General features: G+C 43.9%; 1 protein-coding gene and 1 long non-coding RNA gene across 5 annotated transcripts in view; one reads left to right on the top strand and one right to left on the bottom strand.

Moving 5' to 3' along the window:
• The window catches only part of LOC147754400 (uncharacterized), a 37,990-nt gene extending 35,656 nt beyond the window's left edge, over positions 1-2,334 (top strand). For all 3 annotated transcript variants that reach the window (XR_015316844.1, XR_015316843.1, XR_015316842.1), the window contains 2 exons: positions 239-391; positions 1,756-2,334. This is a non-coding gene — a long non-coding RNA (uncharacterized LOC147754400). The remainder of the gene's footprint in view (positions 1-238; positions 392-1,755) is intronic.
• The window catches only part of LOC111254532 (uncharacterized), a 48,702-nt gene extending 39,706 nt beyond the window's left edge, over positions 1-8,996 (bottom strand). For both annotated transcript variants that reach the window (XR_002675061.2, XM_022815470.2), the window contains exon 1: positions 7,023-8,996. Coding sequence is in view for 1 of the 2 variants with exons in the window: in XM_022815470.2 (XP_022671205.1) it covers positions 7,023-7,692 (670 nt within the window). In the remaining variant the exon portion in view is untranslated. The remainder of the gene's footprint in view (positions 1-7,022) is intronic.
• Positions 8,997-22,023: the final 13,027 nt, after the last annotated feature.

Raw genomic sequence — 22,023 nt, forward strand, 5'->3', positions numbered from 1 at the left:
CAGCAGTAGCATCTGTCGACTTTACTCGGCTTGAAGTCGAGCTGAAGCTATCAGTCCACAATGAAGCTAACCTATTGAAGTTCAGTCTAGCCAACAGATCACTAGCAAATGTGCTATACTACCGCTACGAGTGGGGCTCAGCCAAGCAGCTCGCTTTCTTTCTCGCTCTGCTGTCCACTCACTTTGGTATTCACCACTTCACGAAGCTAATGAAGCGCGTCTAATTCACTTCGTTTAGGTGGAGTCAGGACTGAGAAGGAGGAGTGGATGTATGAGGCACATATTTCGACGTGCGAGAGAATTGCTAATACCGCCTCTGCTCGACGGATTGGACCGGTACAAACGAGTGTATTGGACTCGAGCCGCCTTTAGCAGCTCGTCGTGAAGAGAGGTAGGGACATCCCAACAGACAATAACTAAAAATAACAGTAAAGAAAGCACGAAACGCAAGGGAGGACCAGACAAGCCTTAGCTAATAGATTACGGCTAGCCGTTACTAGTTACGACAGCCCAGTTGATTGGGGTATGGTGTGGATGGACAAGGGAGATCTCTCCGAGACCGGCGATCCGAAATTGCAAAATGAAGAGCTTAGGGAAAGCAAAAGTGAGCGGGGTTCATTTAAACTCAAGTTCAATTGTAAGTAACTGGATAGCGTATTCCTCGGTGCGACGAATAGGATGCCCTAAGTGTCCACTGACATCTATCATTGTAACTGAATAGTAATTATGAAATTTTGGACTCTTTATGTTCTATAGTGTTTGTGTTCGTACGAGATATCCATAAGATCTGTTGATTATCATGTCTCACTCCGATAGTAGCTCTCAAACTAGTGCTTTTCATCCTGTACTTATCGATGAGGAAAAGAACTCATATGAGTTCAGACAAAAAGTATATTGGCAAAAATAGTCATCGAACAAAACCGATGGGAAAGATAAGGAAAATTTGTTTTACCGGAGCGGTATCTGTAAGCAGTACCATTCGATGCTCAACAACAGATTGGACATCAACTACTGACCGTTCAGTTTAAAGACATGACATCGCCCTACGGTATCTCCAGTGGCCAAAAACAGCAGTAATGTCTTGACCTATTTATATCGCATCTACTATGAATATTCCTAATTAATGGGTTCGGCTTAAGCAATAGAACGGCGCGTCAAAGAACTACTAAGAAAAGACTAACGATCACATCAATAAAAGCTTTCCCTAGTGTAAAATAAATTTGTGTTTCCTCTATCCAAGAAGTCACGTAATTTTCCGTTGATCATCATTAGCTGTTATCAGTGGGGGGTGTTTTGGATCATTTCGACCTGAAGACGCGAAAGATTCGAGAGGTCGCGACAAGCCTAAATGGATGACCACGTAGACGAAAGACGAACAAGAGATCATCTTAGATTTTTTTTGAGGCTTTTGAAACACTCTCATATATTGGCGTAGTGATCATGTATAGTGATCAGATGTCACCGGGAACTTACTTAGCGTAGAGCGGGCGAAAACGGGAGGGTTAGATAAATGAAAACAATGAAGTGGGCTTGGTTGTGTCGGATGATTAATAGAAAGCGTCGAAAGATACAAAGCAGGGAAAAACGCAGGATCGGCACCAGTAACACTAGGTAGCTACAAACGCTAAATGGCAGGTGCGAAAAAAAGCTGTCACGACGACGTGGAAACCGACCAGGTCTGTCTGTTCGACCGCGTCGCAAGTTATGATAATGTCCTGTCACCGGAGTCACTGATGATGTCTATGTAATCTGCAGGTACTCCAGGAGGCACTAAAAGGAAACATGGGCAAGCCGCTAAAGCAAGCCTTATCGACGTACGATGACGTCTATCGTAGATCCGATTGTGAAGGCAAACATAAGGTTTTAAGATTAAACAGTACGTATCTTCGAGATGAACGCTGCGTGCAGAACAATATATGATACAACAAAATTATATAACGGCGGTCTGTGTCAGACGAGTCGTAATAGTTTGTTACAATTCGAGCAAAAATAGTTTCTAACTTGATTGAATGTATTCCGTAGGAGTTTTTTTAGTTTGTAAAAGTACAGTATTTTCTCAGAGGAATAAGTTAACCTACTTGCAGAAACAAACACAAAAAGTTATTAATGTTTTTCTATTTAATAAATGCTTTGTTCTTTGCATATTGTTAAAAAAAGCTAACTTCTTTGCACGTAGATATAGTAATTTGTCACCACTGAAATCGTCAACGAAACCTAGAACTGACCTTATGCCTCGTTGTTTTCTTGTTATTTAAGCAAATAAAGTAATAATAAATAAGGCAAATAAAGTCGCAGGTTGTACGTACGACTGTTCCACTTAACACGGTAATAATCCCTATAGCTTCGGGAACACTAACTTCAACTTTGAATTTGTAAAAATCTCGCAGAGCTCAATACATAAACAACACGCTTCATGTGTTTCTAATTGGGGGCAAGTTACAACTGCGGTAGTACCAAGGTAGTTATGTTTACCATGCATTCAAGTTGCAACATAAACTCTTAGACATGTCGCCAGTCTTTGATTGTTAACGGATATCATATACCGTTGTTTTTCTTACTAAACCAATTTGATTTGCGCTGTTTTCTGGAAACGAAGCATGCTATAATGCTACTTTGTTTCTATGATCTTCTCGTATTAAGAAGCCACTCCGCTGTCGGTGCAGCAACGTATGATAGATTTAACATCTGGTCTTCAGCCACCAATCGATAGACTGTTTTTTTTTTTAATCCTTGTTTATGAATCGAATATTGGCCTTTCCCGTTCGGTGAACTGCTGGGTGGAAGATTGAATTGTTGTTGCCACATTTATGTCAACCTACCTACGTTTAATCGTTTCTATTTCAATATCCTGTCGCATCCGTCAACATAATTGTTTATTTATAATTTCCTTGTCCAATTTGTCATTAATCTGTCTATTAAACTTTATGTACTGGCCATCGGTTAGGACGCCAGTCGGTACCTATTTGATTTTTAAATCTACATAATGATCGTTTTACATCTCCCATTTCTCGCCACAATCAATCCTACAATGCCGAAGAGAGTCAAGCTATAGACTGACGTTATTGTCGACGAAACAAAAACATGCACGACATCATATGTGTGGTACACCATTCTATGGAACAACTCAATATTGCCAATGGCTGCGCCGGCTCACGGATGAACCCAAGTGCAACACAACCTCGTTAAAGTTCTCCCGACCCCAGTCCTAGCCATATTGTGCCCTTCGTAACAGCTACATAATATAGAAGGACTAACAAATTGCTCCGCCGTAAGGTAACAGTATGATCGGTCCAACGCTCGATTATTGTTGGAGGTTGGCGCGTTAATTCTGCGCAGCCTCTATTCCCTACTATTGCTCGGTGTTTTCGGGCAGGACGATAGCTTCAACGCCAGCAACTGTGGTTACGGCGCACGTCTAAACGTAATTCGTCCATGGGCGCCTGGCGTTCCCTACTGGGGACACTTTACGGGTGCTATTTCTGTATCGGCCATTGGACGACGTCGCGTGGCGCAGGTGACTGTAGCGCTTAAGTTGGTACTTTCTCGTACCATCTCCCTTCTGTGCAGACGGTGCTACCTGTACATACGCTTGCAGCTCGTTTGAACGGTGATAAATGAGCATTTAAAAACATATCAAATTCTCTCCATCTTCGTTTTCCTCCGCCTGGTTTCGCATTCTGTCGCTTGCTGTACAGTCTTCCCCCGAAATCTCACTTGCTCTTCTTTTTAAAACCGAGAAAGAAGCCTCTTCTCCACGGATGAGCGTGCTCGCGTCTGACGTGAGCATACGCGTGCGTTCTGCCAGCCGCGTTGGCGGCTAAAAATCCTCTCCAGTTGTCTGCTTTTCTCGCTTACCCGCACCGCGGTCGCTGCCTCAGAGAGCCGAGGAGTGCCACTTGTTTGTGCAGCAAAAGAAGACAAAAGTTGGTCAACGACAATCAGCTGGCCGCGATGCAAATCACTATTTGTCTGCTCATTTAACTCTTACCTCCTCTTGGCACTCGAGTATGGCTGATCCATGTTGGCTTCTTATCATGTTTCTTTTGTTGGGCGCGCACAGGCACCTTCTTCAGTATCATCTCTTCATCTGGCGATCTTTCTGCGTTGTTCGCGGCGGTTGCGAAGAGGTTTAAGAAGACATCATCGTTAAATCACAGCGGTAGTCCAATCCCCGGTCATGCTCACTCTTGTTGCTAACAGCGGTCAGAACCGAAACAGCAGAAGAAATCATGGAATAATAATCATAATAAACAATACATTGAAAAAGTGCCCATTTGATAATTCAAACCGGAAACCCTTTATAGATGGTAAATGTTAGGAGAATTTGTGTGTTCTCCGACTCGTATTGTACGGGTACAGGTTTGTGCGCGTATTTCATTTATGATTAATACCCAAATATAGAAATCTACGGATAGACAATAAATATTTCGAAGTTAGTTGGCTTTTGGTAGGTGGTAGAAGTACATTTTTCATCAATCAACATGGTATCTTTAGCAGAAATTAAACATGTGCACCCAATTGGGAAAGCAGCTATCATTGTCTTCGGCCCGTCGTATGCATGTAACGTGCAGCCTCGTGCCCATCGCGTTCATATCTAGTAAGATCGTTCCGCCACTAGCAGATCGCTATTTGATGCTGTGTCGGACTCCAGTCGAATCCAGTAGGTATTGGCTAATCGATTCCATACTGTGTTTTCCATAACGACAAGGTTGGTAAGTACGAGGAAGAATTATAAACTGACTTAGTAAATTTCATCGTGTTGCCGTTGTTGTCACTGCACAATAGGTGTTTACATCGGCGCTCCATTCAACAATGGTTCCGATGATTGAGATATCATGTATATCAAATTGCAGATACATATTTCAATTTTATGAAGAAATTTTGGCAAAGTACCGAATCGATAAGAGTGCCCGCACACGTCGGTCTGTCATCATGTCACACAACGTAACGTACTGATCAGCTGTTAGCATCACGTTATAAGAAAGTATGCCCCCTCATTCGAGATAGCTAGTAACAACCGGAAACGCTCCCTCAATTATCGCATACGTTTCATTCTTAACGGCAATCTTTCATCTGAAACTATCTGGGTGACCACTACATCGTGATTCGTTGGGTGTTAGCAGGTTGTTGAGGCTTCCCTACTATAGCTATCAAGGTTGGTTCTAATGGGCCGAAAATGAAGGGAAAAAGAACCAGAACTGACAAGTATTGCGTAGTCATTTAGGTTGACTATTGGAAGAGTGACTACGAGTCGGCGGGTGCGCGAAAACGTAAATGTTTACCAGTAAATCATTAAATCGGTTAGCTTCGTTGATACACGGCTTTGGACATTTGCCATGGACGTTCTGTTCTAGGCATAGATGTTGTATGTGGTCAGTTACAAATAGAAAAAATTGTTTCGCAGATCTTTTACGGTATTAACGGTAGGCGTCGCGGGTGGTGAATAGCGTTATACAGCGCAGACATTGCTGATCCAGAAACAGACATAAGTATCTAGAGTATGGGATACCGAGCTGACCTCCATGGCGTTTCTATGCAAAAGATTGTAGGGTTATTTTTTCGATGGCAAAAATTAACGATATTCATATTCAGCTGTGTAATACAGTATTCCAATTGCTTAAACGAGCTTATGGTCCCATTATGGGTTTTGCAGGTCGCATGGTGGAGTACACCATGGTACTGGCGCCAATCAATAAAGCACTTAACAAGTAGAGATGAAGACGACAATCCGTAGAGATTTATAAGGTTATCTTACTAAAAACATTTCGTAAACGTGGGGAAACTCTTGCAGCAGTATCTTATCATTAGTTGTTGAGATAAACTAAAAACTTAAGGGTATCCAGAATACGCATATGAAATACGTCCGCGTTTCCTCGACTCTATCCGACAGATTAACAAATCTATTTACGGTGGATAATTGTGATGTATAAAAGGGCAGAGGAGGTACGACACAAATCCTGGTGACGATTCTGGGAAGTTTACGACTGACTAAAATTTCACAAGTTGAAAAGATGATCTATTTATACGATATAAATGCACGACATATTCGTTTGGCAGATACGTTTTCCTAGGCCAGTTTTTGTTCTGATAGTTGAATCTAATTAAATTTAGACTAACGTTCACCTTTAATAAAATTGTATAGTTTGGTCGGAATTTCAATTATAATTGATCAGTATAGTTCGGTAGGCTAAACTTTTCATAAATCCACAGAGGCAGAAAGGCGAAATGCTCGTACGAAATACGTTCAGATGTTATCAAAACGAGCTGCCATATACGTCCTAGGTAGACCCGTATGGAGACCACTGTTATTCTTAACCTAACCTCTATGTTTCAAGATTTTACGTCCGAGCATTCCAGCAGATGGCTGGCTTCCAGCAACGACGTGCCCTTGAAATTAGCGGTCAAATACGTTACCCACTAAGCTAAGACTTGCGGGCTTTATCCAAACCCGCTTAGAAGTCGTCCTATGCCTGCGACACTGCAGTGCTGTTGGTGCATCGGGAGAAACTTGAGTTTATACCGGCAGAAAAATCTGTATGTGTCGTTCTACCTCTTTCAGGACGTTCCGCGTGTTTTTTAAGTAGGTGCTTTTCTTTTATGGCGTGGCGACGACAAAACTATTTCATAGAACGACCTAATCAATTCTTTGTATTAATCTACCAGTGTAGAATAATGAAAATCGTGTTGTCTAGTTACAACTGCAAGTCACAAAGATTTTGCATTCTAAGATCGTAAGCCTCATTGAGTAAGGCGTTGGTGTCACAAATATATTTCTAACAGTTTTTCTTCGTATCACAAGCTTACAAATGTAGTTTACTAAATCGGTGCATCCACGACAGATGCGTTCGTTTTAATAAGCTGCTTTCTTTTTCGTACATGCTTGACAGTTTTCGGGGCGCTCACCCCTCCTGGCCCCTCCTGAAAGAAAGTGTGCTTACGCCCGTTTTGAACCTAGACTACTCCATCACGTGTCCTAACACTTAAGCTACCTACATTTACATAAGGTCTTAAGCATTACTTACTCGGTGAGAAAGGTCTCTGTGGTAGCCAAGGAAACGTGCCCGCGGTGAGGGCGGCCGCCTGTGCCGCCCAAGGTGCTAGTTGTGGCGGCAGCATCGCTGCAGGAAACCCCTCGGGTAGACGAAGTGCTGCCGCGGTCTCAGCATCAAGCTGCGCGATCTGTCCAATGTGAGGTGCTCGCAGCAATCCATCGACCGAGAATGCCGCTTGCCTCTCGTGGCTGTTTTCGAACAGGGTAACTGTGTTCGTGGTACTCGATGAGAGGTTGATGGGTGTTGCCGGCGCGTCATCAACATGGTCGTTCGAGTCGGTGGTCATCTCACAGGGTGACGGTGACGGCGAGCCGTGATCTTCGTCGTCGTCAGTGGCGACGTGAAGTTCGGGCTCGTCATCTTGGCTCGTGTCCCGTTCCTTGTAGTCTTTGTATTCTTGACTATCAGGACGTGGTGGTAGGTGATCATGATCGGGGTCAGCGGAGTCTCTCGATGCTGGACGTTCGTCTTTGACGGCGGGCGACGATGCTCGCAAAAGCGAGGCCACAGAAAATGAGATCTTCGATGATTTCGACGACGTGTGGTTGTTGTTATTATTGTTGTTGTTGTTGGTGCCGCTAGTGGCCGTCTGCAGGCACTGCGTCTGAATCATGATGGACCGCGGTGCTAGGTAGTCCATCAGATCCAGAAGCCGACGTAGAACGTCAGCTGTTGACGCCCCACCCTCTACTTGTCTAGTCAAAATTTTGTTGGAGGTTTGGTGATCGGACGTAGGAAAGGGAATCTGCGCACCGGAGCAGGCTTCTCAATCACTTCAATCCAACAGCTTGGGCGTACTATTAAATGGCTGATAGTGGAAAACGTTGCGTGAATGCTTCCCCGATTACCGTCTCTTAACAGAGTGTTTTTTCAATTACTTAAACTACCGGTTGAGGTATGAGGGCGGTTGCTGTTAAGCCTTCAGCAGCACTGTATACAGGCCAACAATGATGCCGAAAACCGTTACCACTTCATTAAAGAAATGACAAGAATATATGTTGAGCTAGTAACTTTTATGATTCACAACTACAGTAGGACATCAGCCCTCATTGGCTGGTTACACTTTCTACTCGAAATTGTAAGCACTCGCCTTCGAATTAATCTTCTAGCTTTTCTATTCGTAAAGGCTGCACCAAACTCGCTTTAACTTTTAACCGTTTTCGTACCATGTGTCGTTGTTAAATTGAGCACGCTTGCCCCGACTAAATTCTAGTCTTCTTCAGAACTTTAGAATACTGATAAATACACATACACACGCACACGCTATGACAGCGTTAGGAACCAACGAGGCTTTCTTGCGTTGAACTTATTGTTATCGTCAATTATAGAATACACAGCACTCCTGATTTCTTGCACCCCCTGATTTACTGCACTCCTGAACTTCGTTGCACTCGTAAACAGCGTACTTCTTCCAAGATTCTCGCCGCCCAGTTAGCAGACGAGATCAGCAAATACGCCGAACAGCCCAATAACAGAAGCAATCGCGGAGCTCTCCGGTTCTGTCAGCACTATCGCCAAAATAACAAGTAGGGACAAACCAGCGATTCTGCTGGCGCAGCGTCGAACCAGCGCGTTTTGTTGCCACAAAAGATATCGCCAATCTCCGCCACCAGCGCACAACGTTTGTTCCGCACTCTATCTATTAGTCCAGTACTTCTACCGACGCTCTGTCGCTAGTCGTCGATAATAGCCGGGTAAGCAGAATCGTGGATCGCTCATCCGCTACTTACTCGCGACTGGTTGCGCGATGTTGCTCCACCACTCGCTACACAGCAGTCTGCCTGTTCTCCCTGCACGTCTTCATCGGTGCTCCGTTTGTCGCTCATTCAGCGCTGTTATCATAGCCGCTGCTGGTGGTGCTCACAGCTCACTAACCGCCCTGCCTGTCTGTCTGCCTTTAGCTCGCTGGCTACTGCTGCTCTTACGGCAGCCGTTTCGCGCCATCATCGCAACGCGCTGATGGTTCGCCTGCGCTCGGCGCAGGAACCCAGCAGTGGTTAGCTGACGATGGCGGTGGCGGTAGCGGCGGCGCTGCCGCCGATTCGCGCGCAGAGGGCGGAGCATCGGTCCGTCCCGGGGCGGTTGAGATGACACGGATTGCTGCCGCAGCCTCGGCTGGGATGACAACGGGCGCCTATAGGCTCCGCCCAGAGTTTAGCCACTTTGGAGCGAGCACCACCGAAAAACGAGTGGCCGTAGCCGCCGTGCTACAGCGCAGTTGCAGGCGGAAGCAGAAGCACGGCCGGTGCGTGATGATGCGTGGAGTCAGAAGGAGCAATCAAGGCAAGTGGGCACCGGCTAGCAGGCTACTAGAAGCACGGGGCGCATCGGTAGGCAGCAAGAGCTCCGCAATCATATGAATCTATGTGAGAGCGCGTGAGCAGCTCTATAGGATGGCAGCAGTTATATTACGGTACGGTACGCGGCCGGCGACAGGCCGCCGCAGACTAATGAGGCTACGAGCTCTATGTGTACCGCACTGGAGTAGGTTGTAGTATTATAATTAGCAACGGTAGTAACGAGAAACGTCTATAGGCCTATAGAGCTGAAGACAAGCAGGAGAAATCGACGCTCAACGTAACGTGCTGTATCATTGGGCTTGCGCGACGAATTGGTCTGATCGTTTTCTCGAACTAAACACAATCGCTGGTAATCTAAAATCGTCAGCGTTGTGACTGACTAACTAACGTACGGGCACGCTAGATGCTATTGCTGTCACTGAGCGAGTAGGGAGGGTAGCGTTCGCGCAAATGCTGACTATGTAAATAGATATAGTATAATTTTTTAATAGTTGCACCGTCCGGTCTGTTTTGTGTATGCGTGACGCAAAGCAAACCCGCTTGCATATTTATGGCAGTATATCAAGACAGACGTGACTGAATGTCACTTATCTTAGGATTATGAAGCACCTCGTTGTGGTATGAGACAATGAAGTTCAGGGAAATCTACGTTGATGCGTGCAATAGTGAATATTACGTAAAAATGATTTATATACAATAAATGACATGAACGCTGGTGTCCGCTAGATGCAGGTAGATTTTTGGCGCAACAGTTAGCAGGTCGATCAGTCCCCGACAAACGCGCCTGATTTTTCTGAACTAACTACAAAACAAACTAAACCTGGGTTGGTAAAACCCAGTGCTTCCCAGAATGCGGGATTACCGAGGTTGTTGTTACTGTTAGCAAACTTTGCCGTCCCAGTGCACGTCTAAATCAATCTGCACATTTCCATGTAAACAAACATTCCACATTAGCATAGAATTCACAAGCAATCTAATATCATTTGTCAACTGTTAGATCTTCACGACGGCACCACTGAAGCCACCGCGTGACCGTCCAGAAGAGCTTCTATTAAAACGAGGTAACAGACACTATTTAGGACCGAAACCTTTTTGCTGTCCTGCAGTGTGCGCGCTCTGCTATTTGGTTCCACTCCGCTCTAGCGGGACCGCCGGTTGGGAGTCTTACGGACGATCGTAATAGCGAGTACCGTTCGCCGCGGCACCAACGGCGGAGAACAGGCGGGAAAGAGGTTCCTAGTTGGAGAGTCAATGTTGGTGGAAAGAGATGGTAATTGGGTGATAATTGACAGAAACTAGGAAGCTGGCGAGCGGCAAACCTCGCGCAAGCAACGTTGGGAGAGAAGGTAGGACACTGTCGGAGAAAGAGGAGGGGGCGGCCACCGCCCGCTAAGAGGCTGACTGGGAGAGTGCCTGAAGGGGAGAGTGACCAAAGGACCGAGGCGTTCTCTCAGTGGGCGCATCGAGGCCGCTGTGGGACCATGGGAAGCGTCAGGAGCAGTATTGTTCGGCGGTTACAAAGAGGGTGCCGCCGCCACCGCCGCCGCCGCCGCCGCCGCCGCCGCCGCCGCCGCCGCCGCCGCCGCTGGGCAAAAAGAGATTGTTATGCGGCGGTTAGTAAGGTTAGAACCCAGCTGGGCTTGGCTGTCGCGGCTGTTACTGCTAGTGCTGATATGGCCGCTAACTGCGCGATCAGGGATGATATAAGAAGGGACATCGTTCAACGGAGTGAAGGAAAATCGTTGGCCGAATAGAAGCTATTTCACTGGGAGCGACTCATGCAATCAAGAAGCAAACATTAGAAGAGTGCATTATATCTATACATCATTAAATAAAAAGGGAAAGTATTGAAACATAGCTACTGAGTAATTGCCACATCTCTTCATTTCAGCGAGGAAGTTTAGCAGGGTGCGGCAGATACGCCCGGATAGCGGCCGAATCTCACTGAGAAGATTTAGTCAGTATATGATGATGTGTTCCTTAGTTCGCGTTAGGATGTCTACCACAAAGTGTAGTACCTCTCCCGATTGTTGAAATACAAAAATTACGCGTAAATACGTATTCACACAGACTGGCACAGTTCTTCAGGACGAAATCAACTTGATAGTAAAAATTCGACGACCGTTTTGCTTTGTGTAATGTTAATAACCCCATTTAAGCACAAACCGTAGCTTTCTTTGCCCTAGTGTAAATATGGAGTGTAGAATGAATAAGAATTAGATTGGTTAAAATAGTGAAACTATTATTATTACAGTTATTAGTTTTCGTTACGATCTCAAAACAGATTGTGCTATTTTTTAGTTCTAGTCTCGCCGGTATCAACTAAATCATTCATGTGCACACATAAAGGGGATGATAACATTGGCTGATCTCGTCTCGTTACTTTTCTTCTTTAGCTAGTAGCAGGAACTTGCAGGAGAGGAATTGACAAGCTATGACCACTAGGAATAGCATCGGTAGTTCGAGTGAGAGACGACTAAAGTTGTCTCATAAAGTGAACGCTAACGGCGAGAGTTACCCTCTCCCGGCAATCACAACTTTGGATTTCGCGGGAACACGGACAGAATCTTGCACCAGTGCGGCGGGATTGGTAACGGGAGCGTTAGCAGCGGCTATCTCAATATGGTTGGTTGGTAATAGAGTGTTCGAAGGAAGCCAGCTCAGGCCGTAGGGATACGATGGGCCGTCGAGCCAACCCGCAATGGTGCCGGGGCCAGGACCCCACAGTAGAAAGCAGAATTGGGGATTGGGGCATTCCCGAATACTGCTGCTGCTGCTCTTGGGAACAGTCAGTGCTACTAGAAAAGCTGTTAGCTTTTGGGGCTGCTGCCGTCGGTAAAGAAAGAGTGGAAATGGGAATTGGGCTGTTGGTGAGGCGGTGACGGAGTGTTGCCCAGAGTAATACAGGGGTGTGTCGGAGGTAACTAAGGGGAGGAGGTGAGTGTCAGCCGAATGAGAGTCACAAGTTTCTGCTGCTGCTGCTGGTGTTGGACGGGGAGTCTACCGTCGAATCTGTGCCCCGGATAATGGTGATAAGATATCAACTGCCTGTCTAAGCTTTTGTCGATGGAGTTTGTGCCACCCATGTGGGGGAAAGAAAAAATCAAAAGGGGACAGTGAAAGAACGTACAGCAGCGATCCGACGGACCGGGGAACTGTGATGGGACGAAGCCTCTAATGGAAGCCGGTGGGTGAAACCTGCTCATGACTGCGATCGAATCAATGAAGACTAGATCGACGACAATGGCGGAAGATGCTGCGGACCGTGCACATGCCCTAAACATGTGCAGCGTGCACGTGCTTGGGAAGAGAATGCTCGTGCTGGATGCCGGCATCCAACCGGGATTCTCCAATCACTACTTATATGTAATGATTAGCAGTTTGTTTCTGGACATTTCTGCGGGTGATAGAAGTAAGTGTTGCCTATGATCTGGAGGGCGGGGCAATATACAATATTTGTGCTGGAAGATTACTATAGTATTTTGTATGATAACATAATGTAGATGTGCAAGGGCTATTTTGCTCAACGAATAAATATATAAGGCACAATGCAACCGATGGGGATATTGCTAATTTTTTGGTTACTGCCTTTCGTACTTAATTCATTTAATTTTCAATTCATTTATAATAATAATATTTTTTTTAATTAATTAGTTTTGCAGTATTAGAATGCTTTCACTCATTTCAAATACATTCAGTTTAGTATCCATTAAATAATTGGTGTTTAAATAGGCTCGAATACTGTTTTTTCGTTCGGCATCTTCTAAAGCCGGATAGCAAAATCAGGTTCCCAAACAGCAAAATCACACAGGAGAGAAAAAGATCAACTATTTCCATTCAACGTCTTGAAGAAGTATTTGACTCGTTCTTCATACCGGATTGTTGCGCTTTATTGCAATAATACAAACCTGTTTTCTGCATCGCCTTGAAGAGAAAAGGTAACCAATCATCGCTTAACAGATGTAATACGTTGATGCTTTGTCCTATCTGGTTGTTGATCAATAACTTTTAATAAAGTTTAAGCAAACTAATTTGAAAATTAGAGCTAACCTACCGCTATCACGTAGCCTCTCCACCAACAAGATCCTACTGAACTTCATTACACTCTGATAGATGTTGTCTCCCCACTCATCTGTCGTAGATAGATAACGGACGACGTCTGTATCTGTATGAGGGTGTATCTCCGTGATGGTATAATAGTGCTAATATGTTTGCCTATCAAACTTTCGAACACGCAGAAATCTTAGTTTGAAAGAGGATGTAAAGGCACTTAATTTTTTCGCGCTGCAGCTTCTAAAACCATATTACAGTATCGGTCTTGAAACTCGAAACATTCATTCATATGGATTGAAGTTAGGTGTTTGTGTTAAATTGCAGGATTTTCCAAATAGTACCCCACTTTTATGACTTGTGTGCAATCAGACTGAAATCGGTTCACAGTGAGAGCATTTACAATTCAAAGCCGCAGTAGCATCGACGTGATAAGGTGGCATCGCGCATTTTCTCGATCTCGTACGGATATTTGACGGGTTCCCCTATTAGTATTTTTCCAGGGACGTAGTTTTCGTCCTGGTTTGCGACCGTAGCTATGATGATTTAAACACTGGTATTAGATCTTGGTAAAGGACAAACAGCCGGCTTTGGGTCGATAATTTAGCCTTTTTTCAGGTTTTAGCTAACGCACTGTGAGTCAATGCATGTCTGTATAATTTGAACCGAATTTACCACGAAATTTCGGTTAATTCTAGTGTCATTCAGACTAGTACAGACTGTAACCACACACAACGAAGATGCCCTTAGCAACACTTAAATTCTCGCAATTTAGTAGATGCGAGGGGTGTGGATAGTAGTGGATAGGGTGGGTAGTTCCGAGCTGTTGAGAAGTTTTCAAGCTTGAAGTGTATTCTTCGGCGATCCATAATTTTGCATTCATTGGACAATGGTAAAATATTGACCTCTCTTTATTCCCCTAGCCCCTTTTTTCTGCGGAGCTGATTCACGAAGCTGATACGACGAAATAGCGCATAAAACTGACTAGTATAATTCATGAGATATAGTAATGCGCAGTCTCAGAATGTACATGCGGGTACGGCTGCGCGCACGCAGGACAAGTAGCCTCAAACGAAGATCGATATCGTATGTCGTCCTAATAAAATCGAGAAAAATGCCTGATTTACTCGATGGCTTAGCTGGAGTTGATGTTCAATGGAGCAGAACCGGACCGAATTGAACCTAACGGGTTGGCTCAAAAGTTTCGGCTGGAACCTTTGGGCAGGTTCATATCGATGGCCACTTTTACCTTCAAATTTCATAGTACCTGGTACGGTTTGTAGATGCAAGCTGCAGACACGTGAAGGGATTTCAAATTATGTCTATAATAGCCCTGTCCCCCAAAGCTGTTAGTATCCCTGGAATTCTAGAAACCCATAGAATTAGAAGAACAGCAGACCTTATAAACCGTTTGACAGCGAAAAGCTGCCGTAACTAGGGCTCAACGCTAAAGTTTAGAGTGTTTTAAATGAACGTGAAAAGGATGAGGAATTCGGCCTTTTTTGGGAGCGTAATCATGGCCACACGAGGGACGCGCTATGCCGAACCAGAAAGGTCGGACAGTCCTGAAAAACGGCACATTCGTTTTGTACACAAGCACGGCAAAAGTCAAGACCCTGCGATTGATACAAGGAAACTAGACTCGTTTAGTGAGAATGCCCTAGAAGTGTGGGGCAAAGTAAAAGCAGTACATTGGTTTCGCATTCGTTGTATAGACATCGTTCAGTAAAGGCCGAACGCTTTTCGCTAGAAAGCGTTGGCTAATTTGCAATGAGCGAAGCAGAATAATTATCTTAAAAAAGCTTATTTTATAAAATGTGCATGTTGAATGTTCCAATTGTCAGCAGACAGTTAAGTCTACATAGGCAATCTTAATTAACAGCAGCAAAAAGAACGTTCTGCTGTTTTAAAAATAAACTTATATATATATATATATATATATATATATAAGTTTGTTCACAAACTCTCGTGTGTTTGACTACGATGCATGCTCACTCCCACTAGTTGGCTACACGTCGCTTAACGTACTTAATACATGTAAAAATAACTATAACATTCTAAGAAAACTTTCTTTTGAGATCTTCTATAGACGAATTATTCTATGAAATATTTTTTAACGAAAAATGATTTTATACAAAAACTGATTCAGTAGTAACGACAGCCTTCAGCTACCTTTTGCGTCGATGGCTCATGATGATTTTTCTCTCATAATTTACGCTGCATCGAGAAGTTTGAAGGGGCTCAATATTATCATATCTGCGGCTATGTTTAAAAACTTTTTCCGCATCAAGACATCGATTACTAAATCAAAATGGGTGGGTCAACGTCTGCCAGATACTCTCCTACAACGTACCAAGGACCTGTCGCCGCCATTCATCTACAGATATTTGATTTAATAACGAAAAATGAAGATTTGGTAAGATTTGAGGCGATGCAAAAAGATCAGTATAGATAGATACTACGTATTAGAGTTACGTCTAGTCTACATATTGACAATTTCGTGTCTCTTATCTCTCAATTCATTTTGTATTTCCTCTAGCAGATGGCGCATTTTTTATTCTTGTGTCACTCATTGAGGGTGAAATTGATTGAGACCGTAGCACATGAAGCCGCTCACTGGCAGAGATATCCGTTCGCTTCGTTTTGAAAGCGCGCCGTTGAGTCACGGCGCATCATCTCATTAGTTGAATGATTACATTGAGACGCTTCAAGACGTTTAAGCATTCGGATGCTTCGCTTACGGGGATGCCCAGTCGACATCTGTATCTCTGAGAAAGGATCAATGACAGCAAGATCAAAATCAGCAACGGCGCCAACTTCAAAATGAGAGAGCGGGAAGTAAAAAGCCAGAGTGCGAGAGCAGCCTGTCACAATGACGATCCACTATCGTTACCGTTTTGGGTTTTGCAATGTAAATAAAAAAAAGTGAGAGATTCTATTTGAACGTAACGGAATGGTTACGTTTCGTTCGTATCCTTGGCCATGTCACACGCTCGCCGAACAGCGGCGGGCCGAAAATGAAGCTCGAAGTTGAGCTCCAGTCGTCGCTGACGCCCACCTAAGCAGCGCAAGCCCCACTTATCTGTTTACACAGTGTCACGGAAAAGTGGCCGCAAGATGTCGCAATGGACGAGCGAAAAATAGACCGCGACAGACAACGAACAAGAGAGGCAAGGGTAATTTATCTTACAACTTGTTAATGCATAACCAGTGGGCCGGCAATAATAACGATGACGCGATCGCTCACGGCGATTTCATTGCAAGACATTTTGGCGCCGATTAATAATCAAACTCTGTCTTTGTATCTCCCTCTCTTCTTTAAATGTTCCTCTAGCTGAACCTCTACGCTTTCCGAAATTTTCCCCATTCCCAGTTTCTGTTCGACATACGCATGCGTTTCACTCGTACTTACCCTGGCGGCATTACTGCCACACTTCAGTTTGACTATTGAGTGCTCGCGGCAAACATGTCAAACTGTGTGTACTGTGATACCATTTCTACAGTAACTATGGCTGCCGCTGAACTTCTGTTTCTGCTGCTGCTGCTGCTGTTGGATACCAAATGATTTTATTTATGTAATCTAACGTCAACGGGACGGGTGGGCCAGAGCAGGGGTCGCGCCGATAGCGGCGAACTCAAAGCGAAACGGGCACTGAAGAAGGAGAGATCGGCTCAACGCAGTTTCCCAGTTCCACTACTGCTTTTGCGTCAACGACAGTAACCATTGCCGTAGCGCCCGCTGGCACGCTGAAAGGAAGTCGTTCGCAGCGGATGCTCGGCTATTGCGCCCCGTTTAAGTTGCTGCTGACGCCGTTACCACTACGCAGCTGTAGCGGCTTATGGCTCAGTTGTTACTTTGACCTTGGTAAACGGGAGAGAAGCTTTGAAAAACAAGAGCAACAAACAAGATAGCCAAACCGTCACGACAGCGGTGGTAAGCGACTGAACGGTACACCGTGAGAGTACTGCGGGAGCCCACCGTGAGATACGAAAAAAACAGCGTAAGAATACAGGCAAAAACGGGATGACGAAGAGATCTGCAGTAGAAATAAGATTAAAATGCTATTGCGAACGAAGTGAGCTTCGTAAAATCATTACCGCTATTAAGCTAAATCGTATCGTATTGATGTCGTGGAGATGGTAAAGCAGAACAAAGACGATCTCGACGAGGCTAATATGCTCTAAAGAACATGTGTTAAAGGAACATTATGACTCAATCAATGTAACTGTAGAAAACAGCCGAAGGAACATGGCGAGCAACAAATCCGAAGATCTTATTTGTCCATACAATACGTGCACAGTATTAAAAAAAAAAAAAGTAAAATTATTGTAGTCATCATTTGAAGTCACGGTTCGATTTATACAGTGATAATCGTTCAAGCCACTATATTATTATGGTATCTTGTCCGAGACGTTCTGTGTTCCGTAAATGCAGTAGAACACATCTTTACTCCTAGTACGACACGAAAGTAACAAAGGAACGCTAAAAGTTTTTGCCTACATGAAACGGTTTCGAGAGCCAGAAATGGCTGTTCTTCTCTACGCTCATGCCTGTCTACTATCGAGGTATTTAGAATATATTTATTCTAGTTTTCCAAGTGTTCCGAACGGTCTTTCAGCAAGCTAGAACGGGTATTAGGTGCATCCATGAAGCGGCACCTAGCGGTGATGACACAAAGTAACGGTCACTAGTAAAATCCTCTAGGATCTTCACCGAAACGTCCAAATCTACTAACACTTGCCCCCTAAAAACGTTTTGTTCATTAATATACCTAGGTTTGTTTAATAATGTATAATAAAATAGTGAAGTCAAACCAGCTAATATCATTTTAAGTAACACAGCCTAATAACAGATTTGAATAACCCGAAAAGCTTCAGAAATTTTAAAAAAAATCCTTAACAGCACCAACAAACTTGTACTTCGACGCCGTAGTACTTCAGCATGAATTTACTAGTACTATACAAACAAAGCCTGAGTTAGTCATACATAGTCCGTCGAAATTAATAACGCAACGTTACACATCGGGGATTATATGCAAAAAGACGCCAGAATACCGTACACTATCGAAATAGTATTTAGATATAATTATGAGTAAAATGTCAGCCAGTGACGATTTCGCTATTTTGTACAAGGCCCAAACGAACCGGGAGTATCAAATGCATGTTCCCGTCATCTTGATTTCAGCGTCCAATTCGCTTAGGTCACTCACATACAAAAATACGTTGCACCATTACCGGCGTCATCGATAAATGTTTTAATATCACACAATTTTTAGACTTACAGAACAATATCATTGTTTTTTAATAATGTACAATTCGTGTTGCTTCTTCTCATGGCATTATACTTGAGCCCATATATCTTTCGAGTAGACGCTATCAACGAGTTAAATCTCCACAGCAGATAAATGCGTGATAGAACCGCGTTTTTTTTTTTTTTTTTGGCAAAAACCGACCATACGCGCTGAGAAGTTTTTCGATTGTGCGATTGATCGCAGGCCAGTTGTTACCGCTGCCGTCGCTGCCTACAGAATTTACGCAGATTTATTATTGTATTGGTAATATCAAGCGCAAGATCCAATTAGGGGCTGCGCGGTACCAACGGTGCCCACGGGAAAAAGACCTATGCCGACGCCATTTAAACCGTGCGGTCGCTCTGGATCGTCTGGCGAATTTCGTCGGCTTTCGTGGACGATTAGTTGCAGGGGTACTCGTTACCAGATGATGATACTAACGAAAAGAGATCAATTTAAAAAAAATAATATCATCTATACCTTTCTAGCTAATTTGGATCGTTAATTTCCCATCGCTATCGAACGAAGCGAGCTAAAAGAGAAACAATAGTCTAGATCCCTTGAATTTTTAACGCTTATGAATCTTGTTTTTCTACAGTCCTGTAGTTTTACATATAGAACAACTAGTTGTATTTGTGTAACTGCGGTAGACTGAAAGGTAAAAACACTTCTCCAGCTGTATAGAGAGTCACAGATTGGATTTCCAGGGCGCGGTTGTCGATTGGCTTAGTTAGTGTCGAATTTTTATAATTACAGTCGTATTTTATCTCTACTCTATAACCTGTAACGTATGAGCTAAGGGTGGGCATCGAAACGGTTCAGCCACAGTGGGCTAGCTGGCTTAGGCGGACTGGAAACAGCGTTCTTGTCCTATTGCGAACAGAACTATAAAGGTGTATCTCATGCATTCAAGGTGAACAGTGTGTCTCTTGAAACGAATGGTGGCGCCAAAAGAAGCACGACGCTAACAAGCCACATGCGCTGAACTCGAGCAGTCAATCATGTATTTATCATTTTACAATAAATTACATTTAAAAGTGTAACTCATTACATGGCGGAGTCGGTCGGTATCGATGGCTTGATCGATACGACGTCTTGCCTTTGTACTAGTTGTAAGAAGCGAAAGAAAACAAAACCATCTCGACTGTGCAGGAGTCGTCGGGCCGTGGCACCCGACCTTGTTTTAAGGTGAATACTTTCGCAATCCGTCACAGCGTCTACCGATGCCGTCGTGTTCGTTGACATAGGGAAAGGAACAAAAGGTCTGCCAATCATTTTAGCATCCACGCGCTGCATTTGTAATCAGCCAACACAATCACTCAGTTAACAACTAAATGACATGATGCCCACATACCTCTCAAAGCAAATAGATGTTTTTCGAAAATTTCAGCTGATGAAGGTAAGCAGTATGCTAAAGAAAAAATCACAAAAATCGTCAGGTACGTTTTTGTAACTTTTCTACATAAAATTAAATGACATTTAATCCAGCTAGTCACGAAAATCGGCCGTCAGTCATCATCCAGACGAACTGACCGAAAATTTGAAATTCAGGACGCCGAAAAATCTGTTCAAGATGGACCTGTTCGATTTATCCGTTTAGGGAAGATTGGCTCGCGACTAAAACGCACACAATTCTTCAAGTCTACGCCTCGCAAGACGGGAGAGGTCACTCTGCACAACGCAGTTGATGTTTTGACTCTGTAATAGATTCTTTTTTTTTAAAACTTAACATAATGGAATTGAGTGCGTTGTACGCAACGTCACAATGTCTGCTTCGTAGTAAACATAATCGCATTTATGCTTCTTGTAGATCAAATAAGGAATTATTAAAGCGAAATATCGAGCCTGCCTTATAAATTGGTAACGTGTGCGGTCGATCAATTGATAATTTCAAACAAGGTGAGCCTTCGAAGCAAAAACAACAAATAGGCGACCAGATCTCCCAAGAATATCGTAAGCTACTCTCCCGCATATTACGATAGATTGGTAATTATAACAATTATTATTAAATGGAAATAACGAGCGGGACTATCCGCGTTGGCGATACTCACAGCGTTCTAACTATAGGCCATTCCCACGGAATTTTTTGCGAACATCCGACATACACTCGTACAATGAACGCGTTCGATCTTTTTCGTTACGAGTCAATGTTAAAGAGGCGAGTTCAATTTTAAGTGAAATCAAGCCAGACTTACAACCTTTCCCATTCCACATGTGTAAGTAGTAACTCGAATGGAAGCATGTTTTCATATGTCGAACAGACAAAGTCCTTAAGATTAACGACGATATCAACGACGGTGTAGTAAAACAACTTACTTCGCTCCCCTTTTCGGCTGCTTCACAGACTCACGAAGACCTAAACCGACTAACTTCGTGTTCAACGTGGAAGACCGACCGTATCGAGGGACCGGCCGAAGATCATTTTTCAAACGATTTTTAACTTGAGATAACTAACTAATCGAACTGGAGTGACTCCAAGGCTTCTGGCTACACGGCTTCGACCAAAACAGGAGTCACCATCTTCATCGCCATCCAATCCGAATACAAGTATACCAACTGCTTCTTATAACGCCTTGTTGCTGACTGGGTTCTTGGAGGCTGTTGAAGTTGCCTCCGCTGTTGCGTGCCATTGTTGTCTGTAAGGGACGGTGACCTTGTCTGCCGACACCTCCGCTAGAAATGTACCTCGAGAACCCCCATAGGCTGCATAGGACGTAATGCATTAGTTGCCCGATCGGTGTTGCGGCCAGTCCGTTTGTTCACAGTCGTGCTCATGAAAGTTCACAGGGTGACTGAGCTAACATTTGCCTGTACACCTTAAATGAAAAAGGTACTCGATTCCTATTAAAGAGAGAGGTCATCAAAGTCAGTTTGAGTGTTATTGTTGTTACAGATACAGAGTGGAAGAATGTCTATGTCTCGTTGTATGTAGGCGCCGAAAGTTCGCTTCGGCTTTCGTACCTCAGTCATTTCGGTTGTACGCTAATCAGGATGGATTGTGTTACACCTTACTCCGAGCTCACCTTTGCTCCGGACGATGTACGCGAGCGGAACCGTCCGGCGACCATCAAGTGGTTTTCGAATAGTGTCGACATTTAAAGGAACTAGTCGGTCACACATGTCGGAGCAATTTGCGTTCTGCTACATGTTATAGGGCTCGTCTATTACCGATATAGTCATTCTATTTTTCGTGCTATAATTAATATGACACGTGTGGCCTTATTTCGTTTCGGACTTTTCTATATAGAACAACGTAGATTTACATGTTTTTATAATATTTTACTAATCTAAAAGCGTTCTGCAAAGGTTCTGCTGTTCTAAAAACCTTTT

The sequence above is a fragment of the Varroa destructor genome, unplaced genomic scaffold (genome assembly GCF_002443255.2).
Source record: "Varroa destructor unplaced genomic scaffold, Vdes_3.0 BEIS01000007.1, whole genome shotgun sequence".
Classification (NCBI taxonomy): Eukaryota; Metazoa; Arthropoda; class Arachnida; order Mesostigmata; family Varroidae; genus Varroa; species Varroa destructor.